Source organism: Lactuca sativa, unplaced genomic scaffold, assembly GCF_002870075.4.
Source record: "Lactuca sativa cultivar Salinas unplaced genomic scaffold, Lsat_Salinas_v11 Lsat_1_v11_unplaced_52, whole genome shotgun sequence".
In the NCBI taxonomy this organism is placed as follows: Eukaryota; Viridiplantae; Streptophyta; class Magnoliopsida; order Asterales; family Asteraceae; genus Lactuca; species Lactuca sativa.
The window spans coordinates 1-26,607 of record NW_026440239.1 but is presented as its reverse complement, the minus strand read 5'-3'; the positions used below and the strand labels follow the sequence as shown (position 1 = coordinate 26,607).

At 33.6% G+C, this 26,607-nt stretch overlaps 3 protein-coding genes across 4 annotated transcripts; 2 read left to right on the top strand and 1 right to left on the bottom strand.

Annotated features, from left to right (window-relative positions):
• The first annotated feature begins 2,682 nt into the window (after window positions 1–2,682).
• On the top strand, window positions 2,683–4,920 carry LOC128129548 (BTB/POZ and MATH domain-containing protein 3-like). Of its 2 annotated transcripts, none has more exons than XM_052768010.1 (4): window positions 2,683–3,346; window positions 3,705–4,053; window positions 4,136–4,418; window positions 4,540–4,920. In XM_052768010.1, the coding sequence occupies exons 1-4, from the start codon at window positions 2,964–2,966 to the stop codon at window positions 4,791–4,793; spliced, it is 1,269 nt and encodes a 422-aa protein (XP_052623970.1). In that variant the 5' UTR covers window positions 2,683–2,963; the 3' UTR covers window positions 4,794–4,920. The 2 variants fall into 2 exon arrangements, with proteins under 2 accessions (XP_052623970.1, XP_052623971.1); XM_052768011.1 differs by having other exon boundaries at window positions 4,136–4,451; window positions 4,540–4,680.
• A 1,426-nt stretch (window positions 4,921–6,346) lies between these two features.
• On the bottom strand, window positions 6,347–8,048 carry LOC128129549 (CASP-like protein 5B1). Its single transcript, XM_052768012.1, has 3 exons — window positions 7,916–8,048; window positions 6,962–7,094; window positions 6,347–6,637 (listed from the first exon to the last, which is right to left on the bottom strand). Exons 1-3 carry the CDS (start codon window positions 8,044–8,046, stop codon window positions 6,431–6,433), a joined length of 471 nt encoding a protein of 156 aa, XP_052623972.1. The 5' UTR covers window positions 8,047–8,048; the 3' UTR covers window positions 6,347–6,430.
• Window positions 8,049–14,891: 6,843 nt separating this feature from the next.
• On the top strand, window positions 14,892–19,866 carry LOC128129550 (ferric reduction oxidase 7, chloroplastic-like). The gene is made up of 10 exons (XM_052768013.1): window positions 14,892–15,421; window positions 15,510–15,600; window positions 15,720–15,911; window positions 15,990–16,224; window positions 16,316–16,643; window positions 17,123–17,399; window positions 17,477–17,732; window positions 17,825–18,254; window positions 18,530–18,695; window positions 19,520–19,866. Exons 1-10 carry the CDS (start codon window positions 15,181–15,183, stop codon window positions 19,584–19,586), a joined length of 2,283 nt encoding a protein of 760 aa, XP_052623973.1. The 5' UTR covers window positions 14,892–15,180; the 3' UTR covers window positions 19,587–19,866.
• The last annotated feature ends 6,741 nt before the right edge of the window (window positions 19,867–26,607 follow it).

Sequence of the window (26,607 nt, the reverse complement as noted above, 5' to 3'; positions counted from 1 at the left end):
AGCAGTGGTATCAACGCAGAGTACTACCATAATACATCGTTTTGTATCACATATACATATTGTAATTGTCCAATGTTCTTCTAATTCAACTTCTAAAGGGAGTGGGAGTCGCCAAGCCTCGCCCCTACCTCGCTTCCAATTCGCTACACCACCCCTTTAATTATGCTAAATGGGTCGCCAAGAAGAACTCGTCAAAGAGCTAGCGAGAGGTGGAGAGAGAGAAAGGGAAGAGCTGATTGACTATTTTTTTTCTTTTTCTTTCTTGGAGCATTGCTGCTGTCGTTAGGGTTTTATCTCCCCTTTAAACTGAAATCATACCAAAGCCCACGAAAAAGGCCATCTGAATAATGCTTCGGATAATCTTTTCTCTTTGCATATATTTCAAATTATGAAGAAATTATAAGAAGATTTGACAAAGAGAAAACGAATGTATTTGTTTGACGAATAAATGATACAGAGGAACTAAAATGAAAGCGATGCGTCTAAGTTCCAACACAATGGTCAAAAGCCATTTTGGACTTTTTTTTTTTTTTTTTCTAAACTTACATCTTAAGTCCCTAAAGTATAGTTAGTTGGTTACATTTAATCTTAAACATAATTTTAAAAAATATGATTTATTTAAGTTTGAAAAAAAAAAACTCAATGAGTGCTAAGGGTGTTATCACTTCTTATGAAATGCTAAAAAAAGTGCTAGCAAGGTGGCAGACAAAAAAAGTGACATGACAATAGAAAAAAAAAATGATGTGACAAGGTGTTAAGAGTGCCACCACTCCCTCCAGCCTTATCACACTTCATTCAATGTGACAAATATCATTTTGTGGTTATTTTGAATTAATTTCTTTTCAACATGTTATTTTATAAGTTTTTCTACTTTATTAAATTCCACATAATATTTTAATTTAATAATTACAATAAATATAGTAACAAATGGATATCAATTTCATTAATCAACTTGCCTTTTAATTTCAAAATTTTCAAAATTAAAGCTCACTAGTTTCTTTTGTTTAATTATTTAAATTATTTGTTTAAATTTAAAAGATAAAAAACATTCCATTATAATAATTCATTATTTTTTTATTTTCTTATAAATTCAAAGTTATCAAATATTTTCACCTTTATATTTAACTTTTTTTTTTTAAAATTAACTCATTTAATACGTAGGTCTCACAACTAGGACAAAATAAAAGGAAAAACATAGAACCACATATATGAAAATCAATAGATGTATCAAAAAATTCATTATGCCGATCTTCAATAGCCTTTTGGATATGTTGCATATAAAACGTCGAAAGTATAATATGAAACATCAATAGTACCACAAAGTAATTATGTCGATCCAGTAAATTTTAGTATTTAGATGATAATGATGCTACATGTAAAAATGATGTTGACACTAATACAAGTAATAATAATGTTGATGTTTTTATTTAGAAATATATGACTTAGAAAAATATGATTATGAAATTGAATGGTTGGTTGAAGTACATAAATACCATTCTATGGTATGCCTAATATATTGGTATGTTTAGACCTGATGTATTTAGGTAGTCCATTACATAATCAAAAATTTCTCTACATTTGTCTGAAATGTCAATTTCACAGACATCACTGGTTTTTCAATAAAATATCATATGCAACTTATGTATTCATATATACTTTTCATTTCTATGTTCATTTTACTTCTTAAAAAAAACAGTAAAATAATAAGTATTTTTTTAATTACAAAATTGTTCATCGGATGTACATTGTTTTTAAAATTCCGAAATGTATTTTTTTTGGTTAAAAGAATACTTTTGATTTAACATAAAATAGTCCGGAATAGACCTTGCTATGGGGCGGGTTTGGAGCGAATCAATCTTGATCCAAACCCTTTTAACAAATTTCAACATCCGATCCAAACGCCCTCCGTAACCCGTAGGGTTTTGAATAATCAAACTCATACCCTTATCCACCGAATCAGCAGATATCCAAACCCGCCCCGTAACCCGTAGGTTTTTGAATAATCAAACACATTTTACTTAAATCATAAAATCACATTTATTAAATAAAACTAAGTGTTGTTTTAGAAAACACATTATGTACTCAAGGACTTTTTATAAACGGATCGGATCGGTGATGATCCATACCCGACCCTTTTAATAAAAGGGTTAACGGGTATGGGTCGTTAATGGGTAAACGGATCAAAAACTATGCTCCAAACCCGTATAATTGTCAAGGGTTTGGATCGGATCAGGGTCAAAATCCGCTCCATTGCCAGGCCTAGTCCCGAATCTATATTTCAAGATGATTGGCTATTTTTTCAAATAAAGAAAATTGTATTTTTTTTTTGAATTATTAATATTTATATTTAAATGTGGTTAGTTTATAAATAGGCTATATTTTGTATTGATGGGAAATTATTGTAAGTATTTTTAACTAATTAACTAATTTTAGTAAGTAAATAATGATTAAAATAAAAAATCAAATTTCCACAAAAAGATAATATGTAATATTTTTTTCAAATAAAATAATAAATATATATGGAATTTTTAAAGTTGTCTATTTCAAAAATATATAAAAAGACTTTTTAAACAAACTTCGTCTTTTATTTATTTATTTATAATTAATATTTTAAGTAAAAATATAACAATTAATCTATATAGCATGGAACGGAATGGAACGGAGGCAAGTGATGTCATGTTGTATTGACCAAATTATTAGCAACAAACACGTATTCACCCACAGCTTCAATCATCATTTTCATTTTCCCAATTCCATTTTGGATATTCATTTTTCTTTCAAACCCTCACCCACCTCCTCCGCCCTTCCGCCACCAATCTCCGCCCTCGTCCCTCTGGACGCCTCCGCCAAATCCATTTATCCGTCACTTACTCATAATCCAGCTCCTTTACCTGTAACCAATCCCTCAAAAAAAATCCCAATTCCCAACCAATTCCTATGCTAGGGTTTTAAAAGAACAAAAAATGCTTGTCAATAATTTCGATCACGGGATCTCCTCGGGTTCTAAATCGATAAACGAGTCGGTGAATGGGTCTCATGATTTCACAATTAGAGGCTACTCCCTCGCTAAAGGGATGGGTGCCGGTAAATACATATCCAGCGATACCTTCACCGTAGGTGGATACGATTGGGCGATTTACTTTTATCCAGATGGAAAGAATTTGGAGGATAATTCCATGTACGTTTCGGTGTTCATAGCTTTGGCGAGCGATGGTACGGATGTTAGGGCGTTGTTTGAGCTTACTTTGTTGGATCAGAGTGGGAAAGGTAAACACAAAGTTCATAGCCACTTTGATCGGGCGTTGGAGAGTGGGCCTTATACTTTGAAGTACCGAGGAAGCATGTGGTATGTATAGATACAAATCCTTGTTTTTTATGAATTATATAACCCAGTTTTTCAATTGTATGAACTATAAATTGCTAGTATACTTTTCATTATATATACTGAATTGAATTGTTCATAAAGTTCAATCAACATGCGTCTGTATCATGTATGTGTTTACATTAGTTTCTTTGATGACGTTATCGGTTATCCATGTCCAAATTTGCTGAGTTGGGCTTGCGTTTGTGATAACTGATAGTTATAGTTTCTACTCTCTATATGCTATTGGGATTCAAGAACACTGCTTTTATTGCTCTACTATACTTATGTCTTATCTTCACACAAACAAGAATGAATGAATGTATTGGAAATTGGTTTTCAGGGGTTACAAGCGTTTCTTTAGAAGGGTAAGTTTGGAAACATCAGATTACTTAAAAGACGATTGCCTTTCAATGCATTGCACAGTTGGAGTTGTGAGAAACCGAGTTGAGGGACCCAAACATTTCACCATTTCCATTCCACCATCTGACATGGGCCAAAATCTCAAATTCTTATTAGAATCCGAAACCGGATGTGACATCGTTTTTCGTATTGGTCAAGAAACTTTCAAGGCCCACAAACTAATCCTTGCAGCCCGATCTCCAGTCTTCAGAGCCCAATTCTTCGGCCTCGTTGGAAACCCCAATATGGATCAAGTAGAGTTAAAAGACATCGAACCCTCAATTTTCAAGGTATTTACACTTTCGCCACTCAACCACTTTTCCCTTTATGTAATTAAGAGTTGCTGAAAGAAAGTATAAAATTTTGTGTTAGGCTATGCTTGTGTTTATATACTCGGATACGTTTCCGGAAGCAGAAGAAAGCACAACGACAGGGTCAATGTCGTCAATTTACACGGCATCAACAAACATGATCCAACATCTGTTAGCTGCTGCTGATAGATTTGGTTTGGATCGATTAAAACAGTTATGTGAAGCAAAATTATGTGAAGAAGTGAACACTGAAACAGTGGCAACAACTCTTTCACTTGCTGATCAACATCGATGTGCTCAATTGAAAGCCATCTGTCTCAAATTTGCTGCAGCAAATTTAGGAGGTGCGTGTTGATCTGACCGGTGTCATTGTTCAGGTTATATCAATTAATAAAATAGATAAATAAAAAAAAGTATTCATATTTGCAGATTTATATAAAATTATGTTTTTTTGTTTTTTTGTAGTGGTGATGAGAACAGAAGGGTTTAAATATGTAGAAGAGACGTGCCCTTCGTTGCTATCGGAGCTTCTGGAAACAGTGGCGGCGGCGGCGGTGGAGGAGAGGTCTGGCGGTGAGGGGTTGAGTAGGAAGAGGAGTGGCGGCGGGAGTAGCATTATTGGGTTGGATTTGACATCGGCGGCGCAGATTGTGGCGGCGGCAGCGGCGGCGGCGGAGTCGGGGGATGCTAATGTCAGGCGTATGCGTAGACGGTTGTAATGTTTGCTTTTTAGTTTTTGTTGTTATTTTTGTTTTGCAATTATGATGAAAATGTGAATTGAGTTTTTCTTGAGTTTTTATCTGCTAAAAATTGGTTTAAGTGTTGAGTAACATGTGTTTATAACTAGACTCCATTGCATTTAGTTATTGTTTTTTTGTTTGTTTGTTTGTTTGTGAAGTTGGGCTCTTTTGGGTTGTTTGGATGAAGACAGTGTTGAGTTGTGAAATCTGATTGCTTCTTTGTGACTTGAGCATCGGGTCTTGGGCTTCGGACAACATGCGGTTTTAGAGTTGAAATTGAATACTTGGTGGTTTTAGGGTTCAAATCAAAATCATGGGTCTCTATGTACAAAATCTTGATGTAATTGTTAAACCTCATTATGGAATTAATAAAAGCCATCTCTACTTGGTGAAAACGTGAATTATGCAAGTTTTTGCCATCTTATTTTTGTTTAGAGTTTCTTTGCTGCAAGTAGGGAAACTTGTTTAGATTTGCCTAGGTAACCAAGGCTCTTGAACAAATTTAACGGTGGGGAAAAAAAAAAAAAAAAAAAAAACTTACAAACAAGATTGATGTAAAGAGCGTTGATTATATCATGAGGGATTTCGTTCATTGTTTTGGTAGAAAGTGGTTGTTGGAAAAGTCAAAATAGGGAGTCTTTAAAACATGTGCGCAATATAACAACCACATAAACAAAATAGATGATGTCAAAATGACTACTTTGAAAAACTGTCATTTCCAGCTCTATATCCACATAATGACATTCAGAACTGACATACTTGAAAAACTTACCAATGACAAAGTACATGATACAAGAGCATTATCCACTGCCATTTAAGGAATTCTTAGTGAATCCAAACATCTCCCCTCATAGTGTAGAGAAAAAAGTGTGGAAGTGATTATGTAAATGAAAATGAAATCAACTTCAAATAGGGCCTGATATCCTTAAGAGTAGGGTTATATGTCACGTCTCACCTTTTTTTTTTTTGGAATAACATTAAATCTGTCCGGAAGGTTAACAATATGTTCCTAATATAATGGTCGTTTTTCAAAATTACATTATCATGATTTAACTATATTATGAGTTTTCAAATAAATTTGGCAACGTCAAATATTTAATGCACAAAGTTAGGTTACATGTTTGACTCTTATACGCCCAGCCCACAATATCAATAATGTCTCCATGCAAACTGCAATGTCGTCATAATGGGGTAATTGACTTTGTCTTCAAAAAAGTCACATGAGGCAAAAGATGACGAATATTATACTCCATATATATCATATGGTTTAACAATCGTACGTGATGATGACGAGAAGCACACTCTAATAAAAAAAAAAGTGTTTTGGGGACAATCCAAGCGACTGATACAAAAAGTAAAAACCTCCTTGTGTGGAGGTAAATCATGGAGTTGGCCATAAGATTCAGATAACTTATGCTGAAATCTCTCTAGTTCGTTGTTGAAATCTTTTAAGTGTGTGTTTGTTATTTAAAAAAAACAAAAGTTAAGAAACGAGAGGTTAGCATTTTATATTAGTTTTATGAGGAATGGGATTTGAATGGAAAAGTAAGCGTGTGAATGTTTTTATATATATATTTACATAGAATAGAATTAGAGTTTGAGTTGAGAAATAAAAATCAAGAAGAAAGGGATGCCAACAACCAAAGGACAGTGTGAGAAGAAATAGCAAGAAGAGACCAAGCAAGAAACGCAAAAGCAATGGAGATCTGGAACATACTGCACGACAGCTGCTGGTCAACTTTGCAATACTCCGAGTCTCTGTCCAACAAAACCATCACTCCTGCTGAAGATGATGACGCTGCAAGTGCTAGTATCGCAGTCACCTGAATAATAAAACAAAATATTACGTTTTTCCTCCCTATACCATACCCTGATTTCTTCAATTTCCCCCCCAAAATGCTTTTTTTCTCTTGCAATCTTTGTCCTTAATTGAGGTTTTTGTAACATTTTGGTCCCTGTTCCAAGTAAAATAACTATATTTTTGGGACCAAAAGTGCAAAAATCAGCTATACGTGGAACAGAGACCAACAACATTACAAGAACCTCCAAATGAGTTACCAAAATTGCAAATCGGCTACACCGAGGGACCAAAAATGTAATTTATTCCTATTATAAATCTTGGAAAGCAAGTAAAATGACATACGTACCCAGTCACCAACAACAACAAGGCTTAGTAAGATTTGACTCTGGAGATTCTTTTTAACCCTTAGAGCATGAATATCAAGACAAGCAAGTCCAAAACTCCATAAAACTTGTAGTCCCATTGCTGCAATTAGATAGCTGAACATTTCAAACATAACACACCATGAATTAGAACGAATGAATGCAAACAATAATATTACAACGACAAATGTGAAGGAACAACTGTAGTTAGACACTTGTAACCATGGATGTGTGAAATGTGAAGGAGCAAATGCGACCTCACTAATGACAAAAGAGAGGTCCAACTCCAACATCATAAAAGTAGACTTAACTAGAAATTCCATATGTTTTCAATCTTCAAGATTTAAGAGCACAAATTAAAAAGAAACTTAGAACTTCTCAAGGATTTAAGCAACTTGTGACCTTCATCAGCCTTAAAACATAAGTGATCAAAAGTTTACAATGAATCAAATCTACGGAGCATGTTTATAGATATAAAATTGTTCTCACCAACAAAAAATCTTATAGCCAAAAAACTAAGGCACACTTGTTTTCATTTTTTTGGTACTGTATTGAATCCAGAAATTTACCCCACATCTTATAAATAATTTAGAAATTTTCATTTCTAGTATCTCAACAGATGGGGTACATTCAAGCTTTTCATGTAATTCATATTTATATCCGTTTTGAATCCTATGATGAGATGACCTAAATTTTTACAAGGAGGTTAGATGAAACTTGAAGAATTCCTTGAGACAACATAATCCTTGTAATTAAATTTGCCCTCGTATAGAAACATGATAGATTTTAGAAATTACGAAACAATATGTGTAATCGACGCCAAATTAGAAACAAAACAGTTAAAGGAAATGAGAATAGAAGTAACAACAGATATTCATAGCAAGCATACGCCATTTCATAGCAGTAACTGTGTGTGTGTGAGAGAGAGAGAGAGAGACCAGAAGGAGGTGGCGCTAGAGAAACCGGAAGAAGCAGCCATGACGGCGATAGAAGCAGAAGCAAATAAGCACTGAAAAATCCTCAAGACAAGGCCGCTTGCGATCCCTGGAGTACCAAAGCATCGTTTCATGTCTCTGTAAGTTCATTTTTGATTTAAGTAGAAACAGTATTCTGAAACATTGTTCATACAACCCAATGAAATAAATATGTCAAACATCATGAAAATCAGAGTATGACCCATAAACAGAATCCATATGGTGTGTGCGATGCAGTCAACCCGGGCTCTTCCCCTTGGAACCAGAAGTACCTGAAATATAAACTAAAACTGTAAGCACAAAGCTTAGTGAGTTCTCCAAAATACCACATACCATACATATCATATAATGGGCCCCACCCAAATGCGATACGGGCCCCGCCCACACTCGCATAACGGGCTCCACCCACACTCAAATAACGGGCCTAATGAGATACAGGCCTGCCCACACTCGAATAATAATGAGATACAAGCCCGACCCACACTCGAATAACGGGCCCTGCCTAATAAACATACATATACAAGAACATACAAGTATCACACAAACAACAAGTATAATATCATAACCAAACAAGGTTCAGCCTTGGTGCCTTAGGCCTGTTAAACCCAATAAGAAAAGTCACCTCGAAAAGCTGAATGAAACGAATGAACCCTGACTGTTGGTTCTACATCTCCCCGAGCTATCAATTTCCACATAAAAACTAATTATCATTTGGGATCTACATCATAACCAAAAATCTCTACTTGGGGTAAAAATATCATTTTACCCCTAACCTATCTTGGTCCAAGAATGAAGCCCATAACCACAATCCAATGGGCCCAAAAATTAAACAATCCGTCAAGGCCCAAAATATGGCCCAAATTCCATTTGGGCCTAAACCCTTCATATAGGCCTTAGCCTAATGCCCCAAAACTCCCAAAATCAGATGGCCCAACTAAACCCTATCCTTCTAAGCCCCAAACGAGGCCCAAACCGAAGGCCCAACATTGAAATGCCATCAGACTGATTACGTTGGGCGTACTCAGCTGGTACACTAAGTGTATTGGCTCGAGGGATTGTACAATGTGCGTACATGCTTGTACTCCCAACGTACTCAACCAATTCAACCACCTTATACTTTAAGCACTTAACTCGTTAAGACTTCACCCCAAAGTGTAGATCTAGCCTCCTTAAGCTGAAATATCACGTAAAGTTGCTAACTTTACGTCCATGCATGACCATAAGAAGCTCTAAAGCTCAAAAAGGACTTGGTGAATGCATGAGACCCCTAACTCAATAAAGTTGGTAGCTTTATGACAAAGAAGCCCATGAAGACCTTAGATTTGAAATAATAAGCCTTTGGGACGTCCTAGTCCCAACATTCAATCAAACCATGGCTAAAAACATAACATTATAACCCAAAAAGAGATCGAAGCATCTAGCGATCAAGATGGGAACTTGATACCTCAAAAGCTTGGCAAATAAGGTGGTGATTCTGGATCCAAGACCTCCTCTTCAGGCTAAGCAACTTCTAGCTTCTTCAACTCCTACAAAATGCACAAAAATGAACACCAAAAGCTCTCCAAAGGCTCACACACTCAACAATGGAAGCTAAGACTCTATTTTAGGGTTTCTGGACAGGAGAGGCTAAAAGGGACGCTCACACTTGGGACTTAATGACATTATATACGGCTTGAACCCCAGAATTTAGGGTTTTGAGTCCAACCACGTACGCTGCGCATATGTGCATGCCTCCACGTTTCCTTGTGATCCTTTTACGCCCCATTGTAAAACTTCCCATCAACCTTTTTAAATTAAACTACCTAGAGGAAAATGCCTAGGAGTAATCAAAGCATGATTAATTAAATTAAACTACCTAGAGGAAAATGCCTAGGAAGTATTATAAGAGATAAGAAACAAAAAGATAAATTTATAGGATAAATACTATAAGAGCAGCTATCCTAGGAAAACAAAATACAAAGAATAGAAACTCCTTTTAAAGAATTCTAAAACTATTCTAAAAATTATAAAAACATAAAAAATTGTGAACTCACCAACATTATGTTGACGTTTTCAAAATCCATGTATTCTCAGGACATGAAGAGCAGTGGGAGTAGAATGTTGAATGAAGTCGTCACCTGGTTGATGGAAGTTTTATTTTGTTTGCTTATTGTCTAGTTTGTTAATAGGGAATATTGGGAATCAAACAATGTAATCCTTTTTCAGTAATAAATAAAAGAACAGTTGTGTTATATTTCTATGTCTCCGCCGCCGACCAGGTGTGTGCCAGGTTTTTCTATTAGGTTTTCGTGTAGAAGTATATTATCATCATCAACCAACATCATCAATTTGTCCCAATTGATTTTTGATTCATCACCCTCAAATACTATACCAACATCAACACGACCTTACCTTTATACCTAACATCACCCCCTTCTACAGGAACATTGTAAGAAGAAACATGATTCAGTGTCATAGGTAATAAATTACATATTTGGTTACTTACAACACCTAAAGACTTATTTCCACTGGAATGATTTTTCATGCAAATCAGTCAATGTCACTTTCCATAACATGATTAACAACAAAGAATTATGATGTATTAGGAGACATACTATTAACAAAACTAATAAAATATTTGATATCACTCTCGTTAATAATCTATATAACTATGTTTGATCTAGGAGATTGAAAATACAATGTGATTAGTATGTAACTTGGACTTCGAAGCATCCAATGTAATCAACCCAAAAACGTTGATATCATTGGTTAAATCTACATCATAACTTATGTAGACTGGAACAATATAGTGTATAAATATGTCAATTTGCTCCTATTTCCCTCCACTACAAACATGCATTTTAAAATACTAGTTATATAATCTCATTTTTCATTAATAGAAAAACTTTATGTTGTCTAGACATGTAGATTTTTTTTTTCAAATAGGAGCAACAATGACAATAGAATTACCTTATTCTTGTGAATCCATAATGTCCGTAAATTCAAAACTATATTCCATAATATAATTTTGGGACACCTTCAGAAAAGTCCAAATATTTTAGAATTTTTTTTAATAAATTCATAATTTTTTTAATAGAAAAGTCTCGACTATTTAACTTTTTGAATAAAAAATCCCAAAAATCCAACTAATTTATTAACTTTAGCACTTTTTGACATGTTGAACAGGTCATGAGACCAAATTGTTAAAATTTCAAAAATAATGAGATTTTTTTTGTAGATTTCGTCAAAATTTGTATATAATATATAAACCTATTTTTTACGTATTTATATATATTTTTATGTATTTATGTATTTTTTAAATTTTTATATGTATATGTTTATATATTTTTAATGTATTTTAAATGTATAAATGTGTTTTTTTACGTATTTATATTTATTTTTAAGTATTTTACATATTTTTATGTGTTATTTTTTTTGTTGTATTACATATTTATATGTATTTTTACATATTTATCTATTTTTTTTTTTAGTTTTTTTTATATCGATGTTTATGTATTTTTATGTATTTTAAATATATAAACATATTTTTTATGTATTTATATGTTTTTTAAGTATTTTACATATTTTTATGTATTATTTTTTATATATTACGTATTTATATGTATTTTTGCGTATTTCTTAAGTTTTTTCTATAGATGTTTATGTTTTTTTAATGTATAAATGTATTTTTTACGTATTTATATGTATTTTTTTAAGCATTTTACATATTTTTGCATATTTTTATGTGTTACGTGTGTGTGTGTATATATATAAGTTTTTTTTTTTATATAAATGTTTATGTATTTTAAATGTTTAACCGTATTATTTTTACATATTTATATATTTTCTCACTTCAAGTCGTCTTCACAATTTATCCAATTGTCACACATGCATCGAGTATGTGTAGATGGTTATTCTACATATCTACATAATGCAAACTTTCCCCATTCACTTATCTTGAAATTAAACATCAAATTAAAAAAATAAAATAATAATTTATGTACATTCGACACTTCACCAATCTCATGTTGCCTCAAAGGAATCCCAAGTTTTCATATATGCATAAATTATTATTTTGTTTTTTAATTTGATGTTTAATTTCAAAATAAGCGAATAAGAAAAACTTAAAATATGTGGGTATGTAGGAAAACTATCTAGACGTATGAGAATTGGATGAAATGATAAAGACAACTTGAAGTAAAAAAAAAAAATACATAAATATGTATAAATAATATAGTTATACATTTAAAATACATAAACATACATAAACATTTATATTAAAAACTTTTAAAAAATATATTAATACGTAAAAATACATATTAATACGTAATACATAAAAACACATAAAAAATACCTAAATAATATATAAAATACTTAAACATACATATAAATACGTAAAAAATACGTTTATATATTTAAAATAATAAAAATACATAAACATTTATATAAATAAATTCAAAAATACATAAGTACGTAAAAATACATATAAATACGTAATACATAAAAAATAACACAGAATACATAACAAAATATATAAAATACTTAAAAATACATATAAATATAAAAAAATACGTTTATACATTTAAAATACATAAAAGTACATAAACATATACATATAAACACTTAAAAAAGTACATAAATACATAAAAATATATATATAAATACATAAAAAATACGTTTATATATTATACAAAAATTTCAACAAAATTTACAGAAAGATCTGATTATTTTGAAAAAGTCAACTGGTCAAAAATGACTAAAATAAATAAATTAGCCGGTTTATTAGACTTTTTCTATTCAAAAAGTTAAATAGTCGAGATTTTTCTGTTAAAAAAATTAAATTTAAGATTTTATTAAATTTTTTTAAAAATATTAGGACTTTTATGAAGATTTCCATGTCACACATTATGAATATTATATGTGGTAAACTACCATCTACTCCAAAAATGACTTTTACTAATCCAAAATGTATTCCGAATATGCTGATTATTAACAAATTCTTAAAAAGTTAGTTATTTTCTTATAGGTTAGTTTAGTTCATTCTCTAAATATCAAGGTTCTAAAAGGCGTGAGGCGTGGCGTGGCGGCAATGCCAAACCTCAAGCTTAACGAGTTATGGCGAGCCATGACGTTTTTCAAGGCGTGATGTAAGGCGGCGATTTTGTATTAATTTATAATTATGTTACTGCATAAATATTAATTTATATCAAATATACCTAGTTTTTAGAAGTATTATATATCAACAACTAATAACAGAAAGTTAATAAAAAACACAATACTTGTATGTCCGATTAGAAAAGGTATAAAAAGAGCAAAAAAACATGTCTCAAATGAAAAAATACGCGCTATAACGCGCCATGGCACGCCTTGCCACACGCCACGCCTAACAGCCACGTTATGAAACTTTTCGTAACGGCGACGCTGCGCCTCACGCCATGGCGCGCCTTGGTGCCCGCCATGGCACGCCTTTTAGAACACTGCTAAATATAAAACTTAAATATTTTTTAAATAAATGAAAAAAACTTAGGTGAAAATTGAAATATCACATCCATAATGTTTTTATCATAAAAGTTAAAATATGGGCATCCATTCATCATCATAAATTGAGCAAAACAGCACATGTGATGTCTGATCGATGCGACTCATAGGACATGCAAATGGAAGAGCGTGTCCAACTTCGAATCGTGCGTGTTAGGCATGCGTGTGAGCAAGTTTCGTGGTAGGTAGCAACAATTTGTGGATGCCAAAACTATGAAAGTCACGTGTCAAAATCGATGTGGCCCCTAAACCTTCTGACTGGACCTAATTAAATATTTAAATAGTTACACTTTTAAGAAAAGGTTTTTACCTAACAACATAAACCAATTTATTAAAAAAAAAACATCTAACGATTGTCATATGGAGATATTTAGGTCAATACTTTATCATTGTTGTGAATCTTTTAGCTTTAAATAAGGAATAGTATAAAAAAGAGTATACAATTTGAGATTTCAATTTAACCATTTTATTAGTTTTAGGTAAAAAGAAAGAGTATTGGTTGGAGTAACTTTTGTGGTAGGAAGAGTTCATAAGTTTTGATTTTTTATTTATTTATTTTTGGTTTATACATGTTTTAAAGGGTATTTGTCTTTTATAACCCAAAAAGTTATAAAAAATTTTAAAAGAATTAAAATCTTAACCGATTGAAATGTCACTTTTCTAAAGGGTTGAAAAGAAATTATTTTAAAAGTCATTTGCATATTGCCAAATATTTTTTTTGCCTTCTTAATTTTTTAAAAAACCAATAAGGTAATCCGATTAAAAAATATACATTATTGTGACCATTATATATGAGGGTCACATAGATTAAAATACAAAATATGTTTTAGTTTCATCCAACTATTTGTTAGGCTTTAATTACATTACAAAATTATTTATAAAAGTTAATATAGTTATGAAAATAGGATTTTTTAAACAAAAAATATAAACTAATCTTAATAATTTAGACAAAACCTAAACCAACAACTTAAAAAAGAATAACAATATATGATATCGTTAGAAAAAAATCATTCGACATGAAAATAAACAATTTTACATTCACAAATAGTTATGACAAACGTTTAAATGCATATAAAATTAGACATTTACAAAGAAAAAAATTACCATTTAAAAAATTATGTAATTTGAGCAATATGGTGATAAAAAATAACTAATACTTTTCTATATTCTTAAAAAATGTTCAACTTATTACATTATTACATGTTTATCTATTAAATCGGACAAAGTGACATAGATAGATTTTTTTTTTTTTTATAAATTAAAAAGGACATATAAAACTATTATAGAAGTAAGTCAAGTTATTAAATTAGTAAAATGGTTAAAATATTGTATTTTTTAAATAATTTATCCGTATATAAACTAATTTTAATAAAAAATAACACATCGCCTGGTCTAAGTCATGGTATGGGCCTATGGGGAATGTTAGGCATTGCCTCCATGACTCCATCAACCATTGAAGGAAGAGATTAGAGAATAAATAAATGAGTGTCGAAATCTTGGTCCAAATTGGCCAATCTCTTTCTCCTCTTCAATTTTCTAATTGCCAACTACCCAAATTGTAATATATTAAGCTTCAGAATCACCGAGTTAGATGTAGATTGGTCTTGTTGTCTACAATCATACTCAAAGTGATAAGCAAACAGATAAAGAAAAAATCATCAACTCTTCATCGATCATTGCAGATAACCTGTTTGCTTAATTGTCTCAAAGAAATGAGTACAGAATACGCCACCGATGAACCTCTTCTTTCTTCAAGCAAACAAGATAATGGCTTCAATTACGTCACCAAGACACGTTTTTTGGTCAAATTCACCAGATGGGTTCTCAAGTTCGCAATGTGTTCGATTTTTTTTGCTTGGATTACTTTCTTATTCTTACTTCCATCAAATTCCGTGAGCGACTTCTCTGAGAAATATGTCGACTCTACTTCCGGATCGGTTTTTTGGGTTTCAGGTTCGTAATCTTCTCAATTCTCACTTAATGAAATTGATTCTATTTTGGTTGATTAGTGATTACATAAGCTGTTGTGTATGATCTACAGGAAGTATATTTCTTTATGGAGGTCCACTATTCATCATTGCATTTCTTGCTATACTTTACCTTCGGATATCCGGTGAACACGAGTTTGAAGAGTAAGTTACTCGTTCTAAGAACCTGTTTCTGTATCTTTTCTAACTTAATAGTACATGACTAATGACTTAATTCATTCAGATATATAAGTTTTTAACATAATAAGAACACTTCTGTGTAGGAAAAAGAAACCAAAACACGCAACTTTACGATTGTGGACATTCCCAGTTATCGTAGATGGACCATTTGGAGTTGTTACAGCTGCAGAGTTGATTGTAATTCTTTTAGTTGTTGTGTATATCATTTGTGCTCTTTCAGTTTATGCTATTCAAAACTACAACCTGATTCCCTACTATGAAAGTCAAGGAAAAAGGTAATTTCTTTATTTTCTTTCTTTATTAAGTCGTTCTTTATGTATGATGTATTTTAAAATTAAATTAAAATATTGCAGCCATGTAATGCTGAAGCACACTGGATTAAGGTTCGGGTCTATTGGATTGATTTGCTTAATGTTTATGTTTTTACCGGTTTCAAGAGGATCAATTCTTTTAAGGCTTACAAATATCCCTTTTGAGCATGCAACTCGATATCATGTATGGTTAGGACATCTTACAATGACACTCTTCACTCTTCATGGTTCTTGTTATTTCATCTCATGGATCTTGGAAAATCGTGTGCTACATCAAGTGAGTAGTTCTTCTTTCTACATTAAGTCAAAAAGAAACACAAACACCCATATGCTGAAATTGAAAATGTGGTTTCTACTTTGTTATGTAGGTAATTGATTGGAAGAATAACAAGATTGCAAATCTGCCAGGTGTCATCAGCCTATCGGCTGGTTTGTTGATGTGGGTGACGTCACTTCCTCAAGTGAGGAGGCTGAAATTTGAACTATTCTTCTACACTCATCAGCTATATGTTGTGTTTGTTGTGTTCATGGCTATGCATGTTGGTGATATCTTGTTTAGTATGATAGCTGGAGGTTTGTTCCTATATATGCTTGATCGATTTCTTAGATTCTTTCAATCAAGAAAGAGTGTGGAAATACTCTCAGCCAAATGCCTTCCTTCTGGAACTGTGGAACTTGTTATATCAAAACCTCAAGGTATCAATAGTTTATCTCATGACTTGTGACATAACAGGTTGTACTGTGTTTGGACTGGATTTGGACTGATGTCAATGAGACAAAAATTGCAACTACCCAAAAAGGTGGAACAAGATGGGAAAGGGAGTCACTCTCAATCTCTTGTCTGTGCAAAAGACATAAATACCCTTTTCATCCTCATCATCAAAAATAGCCTTGGAAATCTTGTCCAGTCTTGTCCCATCCTGTTCCATGTAACTTATACTGGATAGGACTAGATGGGATGGGACATGCCAAGACTGGACAAGTTTTCTAGGGCTATTTTTGATGATGAGGATGAGAAGGGTATTAATGTCTTTTGCACAAACAAGAGATCTAGAGTGACTCCCTATCCCATCTTGTTCCACCTTTTTGGGTGCGAACAAAAAATTGCAATTTTTGTCCTATTGACAAATGAGTGGTTGATATTTATGTAATATCATTTTTTTTTGAAAATGTAGATTTAAAGTACAATGCCTTGAGTTGGGTTTTCATCCAAGTTCGGGAATTATCATGGCTACAATGGCACCCTTTCAGTGTCTCATCTAGCCCTCTAGATGGAAACAATCATCTTTCTATTCTCATAAAAGTCCTTGGAAATTGGACAAACAAACTAAAATCTCATATCTTGAGTCTTCCTGAAGATCAAACTGATCTACATGGACTCATTCAACCAAATTTGAAGCTTAAGGCATATGTAGAGGGGCCTTATGGACACGAGTCTCCATACCACTTGATGTACACACTCCACTCACTTTTGACTCATTTATTCCTATACCTTTTTACTTAATTTCTTGTTTACCATTTCTTTTTAGGTATGAAAACCTTATTTTAGTAGCAGGTGGGATTGGTATTTCACCATTTGTGGCTATCTTGAGTGATATTCTACACCGTATTAACGAGTGTAAACCTTGTATGCCTAGAAATGTATTGATAATATGGGCTGTTAAAACATCAGAAGAACTTCCACTCCTTCACTCACTAGACTTGGAATCACTCTTTCCAGAGTTCCACACGAAACTGAATTTGGAGATTCAAACTTACATCACTCAGGAATCCGAACCCCCATTGGTATAAAACTTTCCATTAATAGCAATGTACTTTCATTTATCAAAGAAAAAGGAAAAATTAAGTTTCAAGTTATATAAATTTATTGTCTACAGGAAGAGGGAAATGAAGAGAAGTATGCAACCCCTTTTGTCTATTCTACCCCTAGCCGATGTGGCATGTCTGGATTGGTTGGAACAGGAAACATCATATGGTCTGGAACTTATGTGGTGGTGTCCACAATTGGTTTGGTGGTTTCTTTGACTTTGTTAAATGTGTTTTACATCAACACTTATGATGTAACATATCGTTGGTATAAAGGGCTTTTAGTACTCATATGCATGATTATAAGTGTGATTGTATTTGGAGGCCTTGTGATTTGTCTATGGCATCTTTCGGATACAAAAAATTCAAAAAAAGAAAAATCTTGGGACAAAAATCAAACCGATGAAATACAACACAACAAGTCTACTACTTCATGCAAGCATTCATCAGAAGAAAGTTTTGTCAAAACCACAAAATTTGGTCAAAGACCTGATCTGAAAGGTTTGTCTTAACCATTTAGGCCTCGATTGTTATACAGAACAGTACATGACAAGACAGGACATAACAGAACAGAACAGTAAAGTACTGAAAAAGGTGGGACAGGGACTTGTTCTTGATCTCTTATCTGTGCAAAAAGACGTAAATGCCCTTGTAATCCTTATAATTGAAAAAAAAAAAACACTAGAAAATTTGTCCAGTCTTGTCTTGTCCAGTGTAACAAACACAAACTAATTTATATCTACTTTTGTTGATTTTTGTGTTATTGAATTATACAGAAATTTTTGGGAGGATGTGTGAGCGATGGGGAAACGTAGATATTGGGGTGATTGTATGTGGGCCCACATCTCTACGCTCAAGTGTTGCTAAAGAGTGCAGGTGTAAGAATTTTGGAAGGAGGAGCAATAATCCAGTCTTCCATTTCAACAGCCACAGTTTTGATCTGTAGGTATCCCAACCATATTTTGTTGGAAGTAAAATTTAGTTGAAATACATATATAAAAGCTTAGTTAGTTTGTATAATATGGGGTAAAATAGTAAATTCCACCCACCAATGGGTCCCACCTAAATCACAATATCCCCAGAGCAAGAAAAGGCGAAACCCATGTTTGAAACTGAGACCTTTTTTTATGGATTCTCACCTCCTTTTACTGTTAGGGGATATGCTTAGTTTGTATAAAATGATAGGTGGTTTGATAATTTGTTATTTTTGCTTGAAATAAATTTGTGGCATCATGTACTTTTTCTTTTAAGCCAATTAAACTGGTTATTTTTGTAAATATGTAATGATGAATTTATGCAAATATTATGTATATATTATGGTAGATTGATTGAGCGCATATAAGACTTGTTCTTGATATATGATTGAATTTGTGATTGTGTATGAATTTTGTCTTGTTATGTGAACTCGTTTGTGATCAACATGGTTAACACTTAACAATGAAATTTACGAAATTGACCCCATCTATAATTCTGACACATAATGTGTATTTGACTTTATTTTTTACATTAAAGTTGTGTTGGGGTTCACACATGATTGTTTGTGTCATTATCAGTAAGGAGATGAGAATCCATAAGTGATTTACCTCTCTCATGTTATAATTTACCACATTAACAGCATTGTACTTTCAATTTTAGTACGTTCAATCTGTAAAAAAGAGAAAAGAACAAATGTTGTAAATATCAAGAATCTGAATAATGAGTAAAATGAAGTCTTTACTTTAACACAAAAGATTTTGTTTAATTTTTGTGTTTTTGATTATCTGCAGGGGTTTACCATTTATATCAGCAAAAGAAGAAACTGTCCCAAGTCAAGAGAAGACAAAATGGCATTAAAAGGTGGTATAATATGTATAGGGAAATCAACTTATTTGGAGAAGCCTTTTATATTTCATATTAAAAAAGTGGAAAAAAGAAAAGAAAAGAAAAGAAGACATGAATCAACATACAAGAGGAGATAGATACACATAGGCGAACATTTAGAAAGGAATTACTTTGATAATATTTAGAGAAACTTACAGTTTTGATGCTTTGTTTTTCCTACAAATATGATGTTTGTATAACTTCATAGTTACTAACCTTAAAAAGAAATATTCAGAAACAATTTACAGGAAAATTCCATGAATTTGAGAAAGTCAATTTTGATTTTGAATTCAAGCTTTTTGATTATGTATTTTTGTAAAAATACCAGTACATATAAAATGACATTTTCGATGTAGAAAATTTTTGCCGATTTTCCTAGTTCATACCACTATTCGAATTGGAATACAAATGAACTGAAATTCATCAAAATTTTGGTCAACAGAAAATGAAATGATGTATAATTTAATCTGCTGGTATAATTACAAATGGGTTTGTAAATTCTTGTTTGTATTGTAAATACAAATTAAAATTAAATTATACATGGATAAAATTATTTAAATAACCCTCTATTTAAACTTTTATTCACAAAACATTTAAAATTTTTTTTTTGAAACAAAAATAAATTGGGAAAAATACAAATCTAGCCCTTTTTCTTAATTACCTATCAAAAAATAGCCAAAAACTACCACCTAGCCAAAAATAGCCCACAAAACCATAGTCAACTTATGGTTGACTACGGTCAAGGCCGTTGACTACTCTTTTAGGCCGAAAACTACTGTTTTGTGCATATGGGCTACTGTTTCAAAGGTCAGTTTATTTTTTCGTGGCCCATTAGCCCAAAGTATATAATGAAATTTTTTTCAGATTAGGTCATTTTGCCAATTGTTTTCTTTGGTTTGACTGCTTTTTTCTCTCAATTGAGCACCCGAAAAACAATCAGGTTTTTCTACTTTTTATCAAAATTTTACCGTATTTGTGATTAGGAGTAGGTTTTATATATGTGGCTAAATTTTTTTTGAAAAAAATCGAAAAAAAAATATAAAACCGTAGGTTTTTGGACAAAAAAGTAGTTTTTTGGACAAAACAGTAGATAAAACCCCCAAAATAGTAGATTAAAAAAAAAACTACGTTTTTTTGGATAAAACAGTAGATAAAACCCCCAAAATAGTAGATTAAAAAAAAACCATAGCTTTTTCCCAAAAACCGTAGACTACGGTTTGGGAAACCGTGGTTTTTTTTATAGAAAACGCGAAACAGTAGACGAAATGTCGAAACAGTAGGCGAATCTCGAAACCTACGGTTTCGTGGGTTATTTTTGGCCATTTACTAATTTTTGGCTAAAAATTGCTAATTACCCCCTTAATTTGGCTAGATTAGTAATTACCCCAAATAAATTATACATATTTTGTAAACAGAAATTTATATTTTTTTTAAGAAAAGTTTAAAATAGACGTAGCGGGTAAACAAAAAACAAACAGTGCCGTAACCCCTTTTTAAATGACAACTAATTCTTTTAAAAACATCCATAGATTTTAATAATAACATTACTATGCAATGACCCATTAGACTCCAGTGATGAGCTCTACAACATTTGGTGCAAAAAAACTGAAAGTATAAAATGCAAAAAATATAAACATGTGTTGATTTTTCATGCATATTTTCTAATGTTCTGCCACTTTGCATGATGTAGTTTTTAAAACAGTTTGCCCTACAATGAAACTCCACTTCCTAAACCCACAAGAAGGGAAACCTTGTTCGATCCACACATCTACGCATGCATGCTTTCCTCCGGCCCATCCACATAGAAATTGATAAACACAAAATACAAGTCACGTCACCTTCTTCTAAGTTACATACAATTGCTTAATTGTAAGAAATAACAAATTCTTATTAAAGGTCGCCTATTTTAGTTTTTTTTATTTTCTTTTATTAAACTTTTTTATCTTGTATCTTTTATACTTTTTATATTGTTTATACACTTATGTGTAGTATAGGGTCCTTCTATAACACGTAACACTATATATTGACTATACATGCAACCTTAATAATTGAGGTTTCCATATAATCCAACATGGTATCAAGCTATAACCCTACCCTTACGTAACAGAAAAAGTTGTCGAAACAGAATAAAAAAGAGGATCAGATGTGTACGAACAGAATGAACCCCAGATAGAGAAAGCGGACCAAGGGGGAATGGCTCTTCTAGGCGGGCAGCTGTGTGACAATACTACAGAGACAGAATCTCCTAGTTGTTTCAGAGCAACTAGAAAGGCAACTTATCCTTTTTGAGTTGACGTAACAAACTATGCGATCTTCCCAACGAAGCTTTGGAAGCAACCTGCTATCTATCGATAGGCGAGAACAAACTGAGTGGCGCAAGGCTCTAAGCTTGTACCTTATAAGTAAGCATACCTGATCGTTTAGTCAACGAGACGTACGTAAGTCGACATAGCTTCGTGTATATGTTCTTTTGAGCTAGAGCCAATCCATAGAATGAAGTGAAATCTAGGGTAAGGCGACGAACATGGCGAAAGAGTATGAAATGAACTTATAATCATAGAATCGAATCGATCATCAGATTATAGATTATAAGTTCATAACCCAAGCCCATTACCATTTTGGGCAGAACAGAATTGTCTGGGCCCGCCAAGAGCCATAGTTAGTTGTTGTTTCCATTTGGTAGTTTTTTTTTTATCGTTGTTGATACCGGCAAGACCCTGCCAGATGATGTCTGCTGGTTGGTAGTGAGAGGACTCTTAGTACCTGCATACCCAACACGAGTGGATAGATTTACGGCTACTACTTCCCGATCTTTGTGAATGTTCACTTCAATAGGCTGGTCTCGATCCCGCTTGGTGATGCCCCTGTTCCGGTTTCTTCCCATTGATTTCCGCCTTGCCCACGGTCTCCTTGCGCCGCCGAGGGCAACCGATCATCTTCTGCCCATTGAACAACTCCTGCTGCTAGGAATTCCTCTGTTGTTCGCTGTCTTCTTGTCGGTCTGCTGCCATTTTGCGAGTTGGTCTACCGATTTCTTAGGTTCTCTCGACCCTCAGTTACCTGATAACCTGTTATTTTATGATTTTATTATGTTTGGTTTTTGTTTTTTTTGGTCTGTAATTACTACATATGGATCATCTTTTGTTGCCATCGGTTCTAACCCCATTGCTAGTCAATTGGTGTTTGCTCTTACCAACGTACACTCTTAGTTCAGTTTCGGATTATCGGTTGATGGTTCAAAATACAAATTGTGACATCAGATTTTTTTGCACATGTGCATGAGCGCTAAAGTCCATGGTGGTAAATCCCAACCTCAAGGAGATGATGATGAGGATTGGGCGGAAATTGATTTACCGGATCAAATCTTGGTTTTACTCCACATATGGTGCGAACTTGTTGCAAATCATATGTAACGACAACTATGTTAACAATGATAACCAGAGAATAAAGGAGAAGATTGTGTTTTTCTGTATTACAATTGAACATATATGACACCTTTATTTATAGGTGTTATACAAGAATTAAAAAGGAAGCTATTAAAGTACTCTGCTATGTTACAGCCTGTAATTCCAAAGAAAATATTGAGCTGGGATATGAACAGAAAATTGATCCCATGATTGGCTCACACATTTGACTTTCCTTTCTCACACTCCCCTTCAAGTTGAGTAGTGGGATCTCCAATGCTTAACTTGGCTAGACCTTCGTTGAATATTCTTCTGTTAACTGCCTTTGTCAAGATGTCAGCTAGTTGATATTTTGATTTGACAAATTTGAAATCTATTATTCTTGCCTCTAGTTTCTCCTTGATAAAGTGTCGATCCACCTCTACATGCTTAGTTCGGTCATGTTGCACTGGATTTTTTGAGATTTGAATTGCTGCTTCATTGTCACATATGATATTACTGGTTTTGATTTTGAAAATGCCCATTTCTTTTAGACGCTTTCGTATCCATAGAATTTCTGTCAGTCCTTGGGCTATTCCTCTAAACTCTGCTTCTGCACTGGACAAGGAAACAACCTTCTGTTTCTTGCTTCTCCATGTGACAAGGTTTCCACCAACCATAGTGAAATAACCTGATGTTGACCTTCTATTCCCTTTATCTCCTGCCCAGTCTGCATCCGTATATCCTTGGATGTCAAGATGACCATTTGGTTTAAAAAGAACACCATGACCAGTTGTCCCTTTTAGATACCTAATAATTATCCATACAACTTCCATGTGAGAGACCTGAGGTTGGTGCAAGAATTGACTGACCACCCCTGCGACGTAAGCAATGGCTGGGCGAGTATGCGAGAGATAGATTAATTTTCCTACTATCTGTTGATACCTTTCTTTGTTTGCTAACTTTGCTCTTTCTTCCATATGAAGTTTTAGGTTAACTATTATAGGAGTATCTGTCGGTTTACATTCCACCATTCCTGTTTCTGCTAATAAGTTGAGGATATATTTTTTCTGGCATATAAAGATGCCTTGCTTAGACCTTAGAACTTTTATTCCAAGAAAATACTTAAGTCTTCCCAAGTCTTTCATCTCGAACTCGGTGAACAAGTTTCTTTTTAACTTTATCATTTCTTCCTCATCGTCTCCGGTAATAATCATATCGTCAACATAAATGATCAAACACGTTATGCGATCACCTCTCCTTTTTAGGAACAAAGTATGATCCTAGTTACTTTGTTTAAAACCATAACTCTTCATAGCAAGAGTAAACCTTCCAAACCAAGCCCGAGGAGATTGTTTAAGACCATAGAGTGATTTCTTCAGCTGACATACTTCACCAGTTTTAAAATTCTCTTTGAATCCAGGAGGGGCTTCCATATAGACCTCTTCTCTTAATTCTCCATGAAGAAAAGCATTTTTTACGTCTAATTGATGGAGAGGCCATCCTTTATTGGCAGCAACTGAGAAAAGAACTCTTATTGTGTCAATCTTTGCAACTGGGGACAAAGTTTCGGAGTAATGAATCCATTATGTCTGAGTATACCCTTTAGCGACTAGGTGAGCTTTATATCTTTCAACCGTCCCATCTGGTTTATGTTTAACAGTGAATACCCACCGACATCCCACCGGTTTTTTCCCTGTTGGAAGAGAACATTTCTTCAAAGTTTCATTCTTAACCAAGGCTTCCATCTCATTTTCCATTGCTTCTTTCCATTTCTTTGATGCCAGGGCTTGTTCCACGGAGTTGGGAGTTTCTTCTGTGTACAGGGAGGATGTAAAAGCTTTAGCTTCCTTTGATAAATCTCCATTGGCTATGTTTGCCATAGGATACTTTACATTTCTGTTTAGTTGCTTTTCTGGAGAGTATCGTTTTGGAGGAACTCCCCTATTTGCCCTAGGTGGAAGAGTGTATCTTCCGGTTGTTTCTTGATTATGACTTGAGGTTTCTTGGTTATCTTTTTCTGCTTCCTGATCATTATGATTAGATATTTCTAACTCTTCCGAAGGATCATTAGATGGAAGATCTTGAGAGGAATTACTAGATGAAGGATCATGAGAAGCACTTACCTCGGATGACATCAGGTTAGGAAGATTTTGTTCAGTGACACTGATCCTTGGTTCGCCGGATCGTGAGGAGCTTGATGACTCATTTTGGACACTATGATTGATTTCCCCTGATGATGGTATCCATTTTAGCCAACTTAGTGTGTTAGTTTTTTCTTTCTCCCCTTGACCATTTAGTTGGGAATTGTAAAAGAATTCGGTTTCCAAGAAATTACAGTTCATTGTAGTGAACATATGACGCCTTTTTGGGTTATAACACCGGTATCCTTTTTAGTTGATTCCACATCCCACAAAGACACATTTTTCGGCACACGGATTGAGTTTGCTTTGGTTATTTTTGGGTATGTGGACAAAAATTGAACAACCAAAGACCTTTGGTTCAAGAGTGAGGGGAGGAGGAAGTGTAGTGAATTCAGTTAGGGTTTGGATGGGAGTTTTGAGATTAAGGGCTTTGGTTGGAAGACGGTTAATGAGGTAGGTGGCTGTGGCTATGGCTTCAGGCCAAAAAGACTTTGGGACTTGAGATTCAATCAAAAGTGCACGTGTTATCTCAAGAAGGATACAATTTTTCCGTTCGGCCACCCCATTTTGTTCCGGGGTGTGAGGACATGAGGTTTGGTGGATTATTCCCTTTGTTTGACAGAATTGTTTCATGGGTTCATTGACGAATTCTCCCCCATTGTCAGATCGAAGGATTTGAATACTCTTTTTGAATTGGTTTTGAATCATGGTATAAAATATTGTGAATTTTTCAAACACCTCTGATTTATGTTTTAAGAAGTAGATCCAGGTCATCCGAGTACAATCATCAACAAATATAACAAAGTATCGATAATTGTGCCCACCGCATGCTTCTGCCGGTCCCCATACATCAGAGTGGAAAAGAGAAAACGGAAACTTAACCCTAGTATTATTTGGTTTAAACGTATGTCTGTGATTTTTGGCCAAAACACATGTTTCACATTTAAACTCTTTATTAGAAGGGAATAGTTTTGGAAATAAAAGGTGTAAGTAACCAGTAGAGGGATGCCCCAGTCTTCTATGCCATAACCAAGCTTCTCTATTAATACTTCCATGAGCTAACATCACAGATCCTTGTTGAGTCACCTCGTCCACATAGTACAATCCATGGTGCTCAGTGCCACGCCCAATGATCATTCCTGTCCTGATGTCCTGTAAGATACAAAAAGTGGGGTGCATTAGAACTGAACAATTTAACTCTTTTGTAACGTGGCTTATTGATAGAAGTTTATGTGATAAAGATGGTATACAAAGGCAATTTGATAATTTCATTGTTGGTGAAATTTCAATTGTTCCTCCTCCTTTCAAATGTACAATACCCCATCTGCAGTTTGAATGTGTGTTTTTATAGGTTTATATTTTGACATAAAATCTGAGGATTCAAATGTCATGGTGTCATTAGCACCACAGTCAAGGATCCAAGAATTATCTCTTTTTTCACAGTACTCTGCGTTGATACCACTGCTT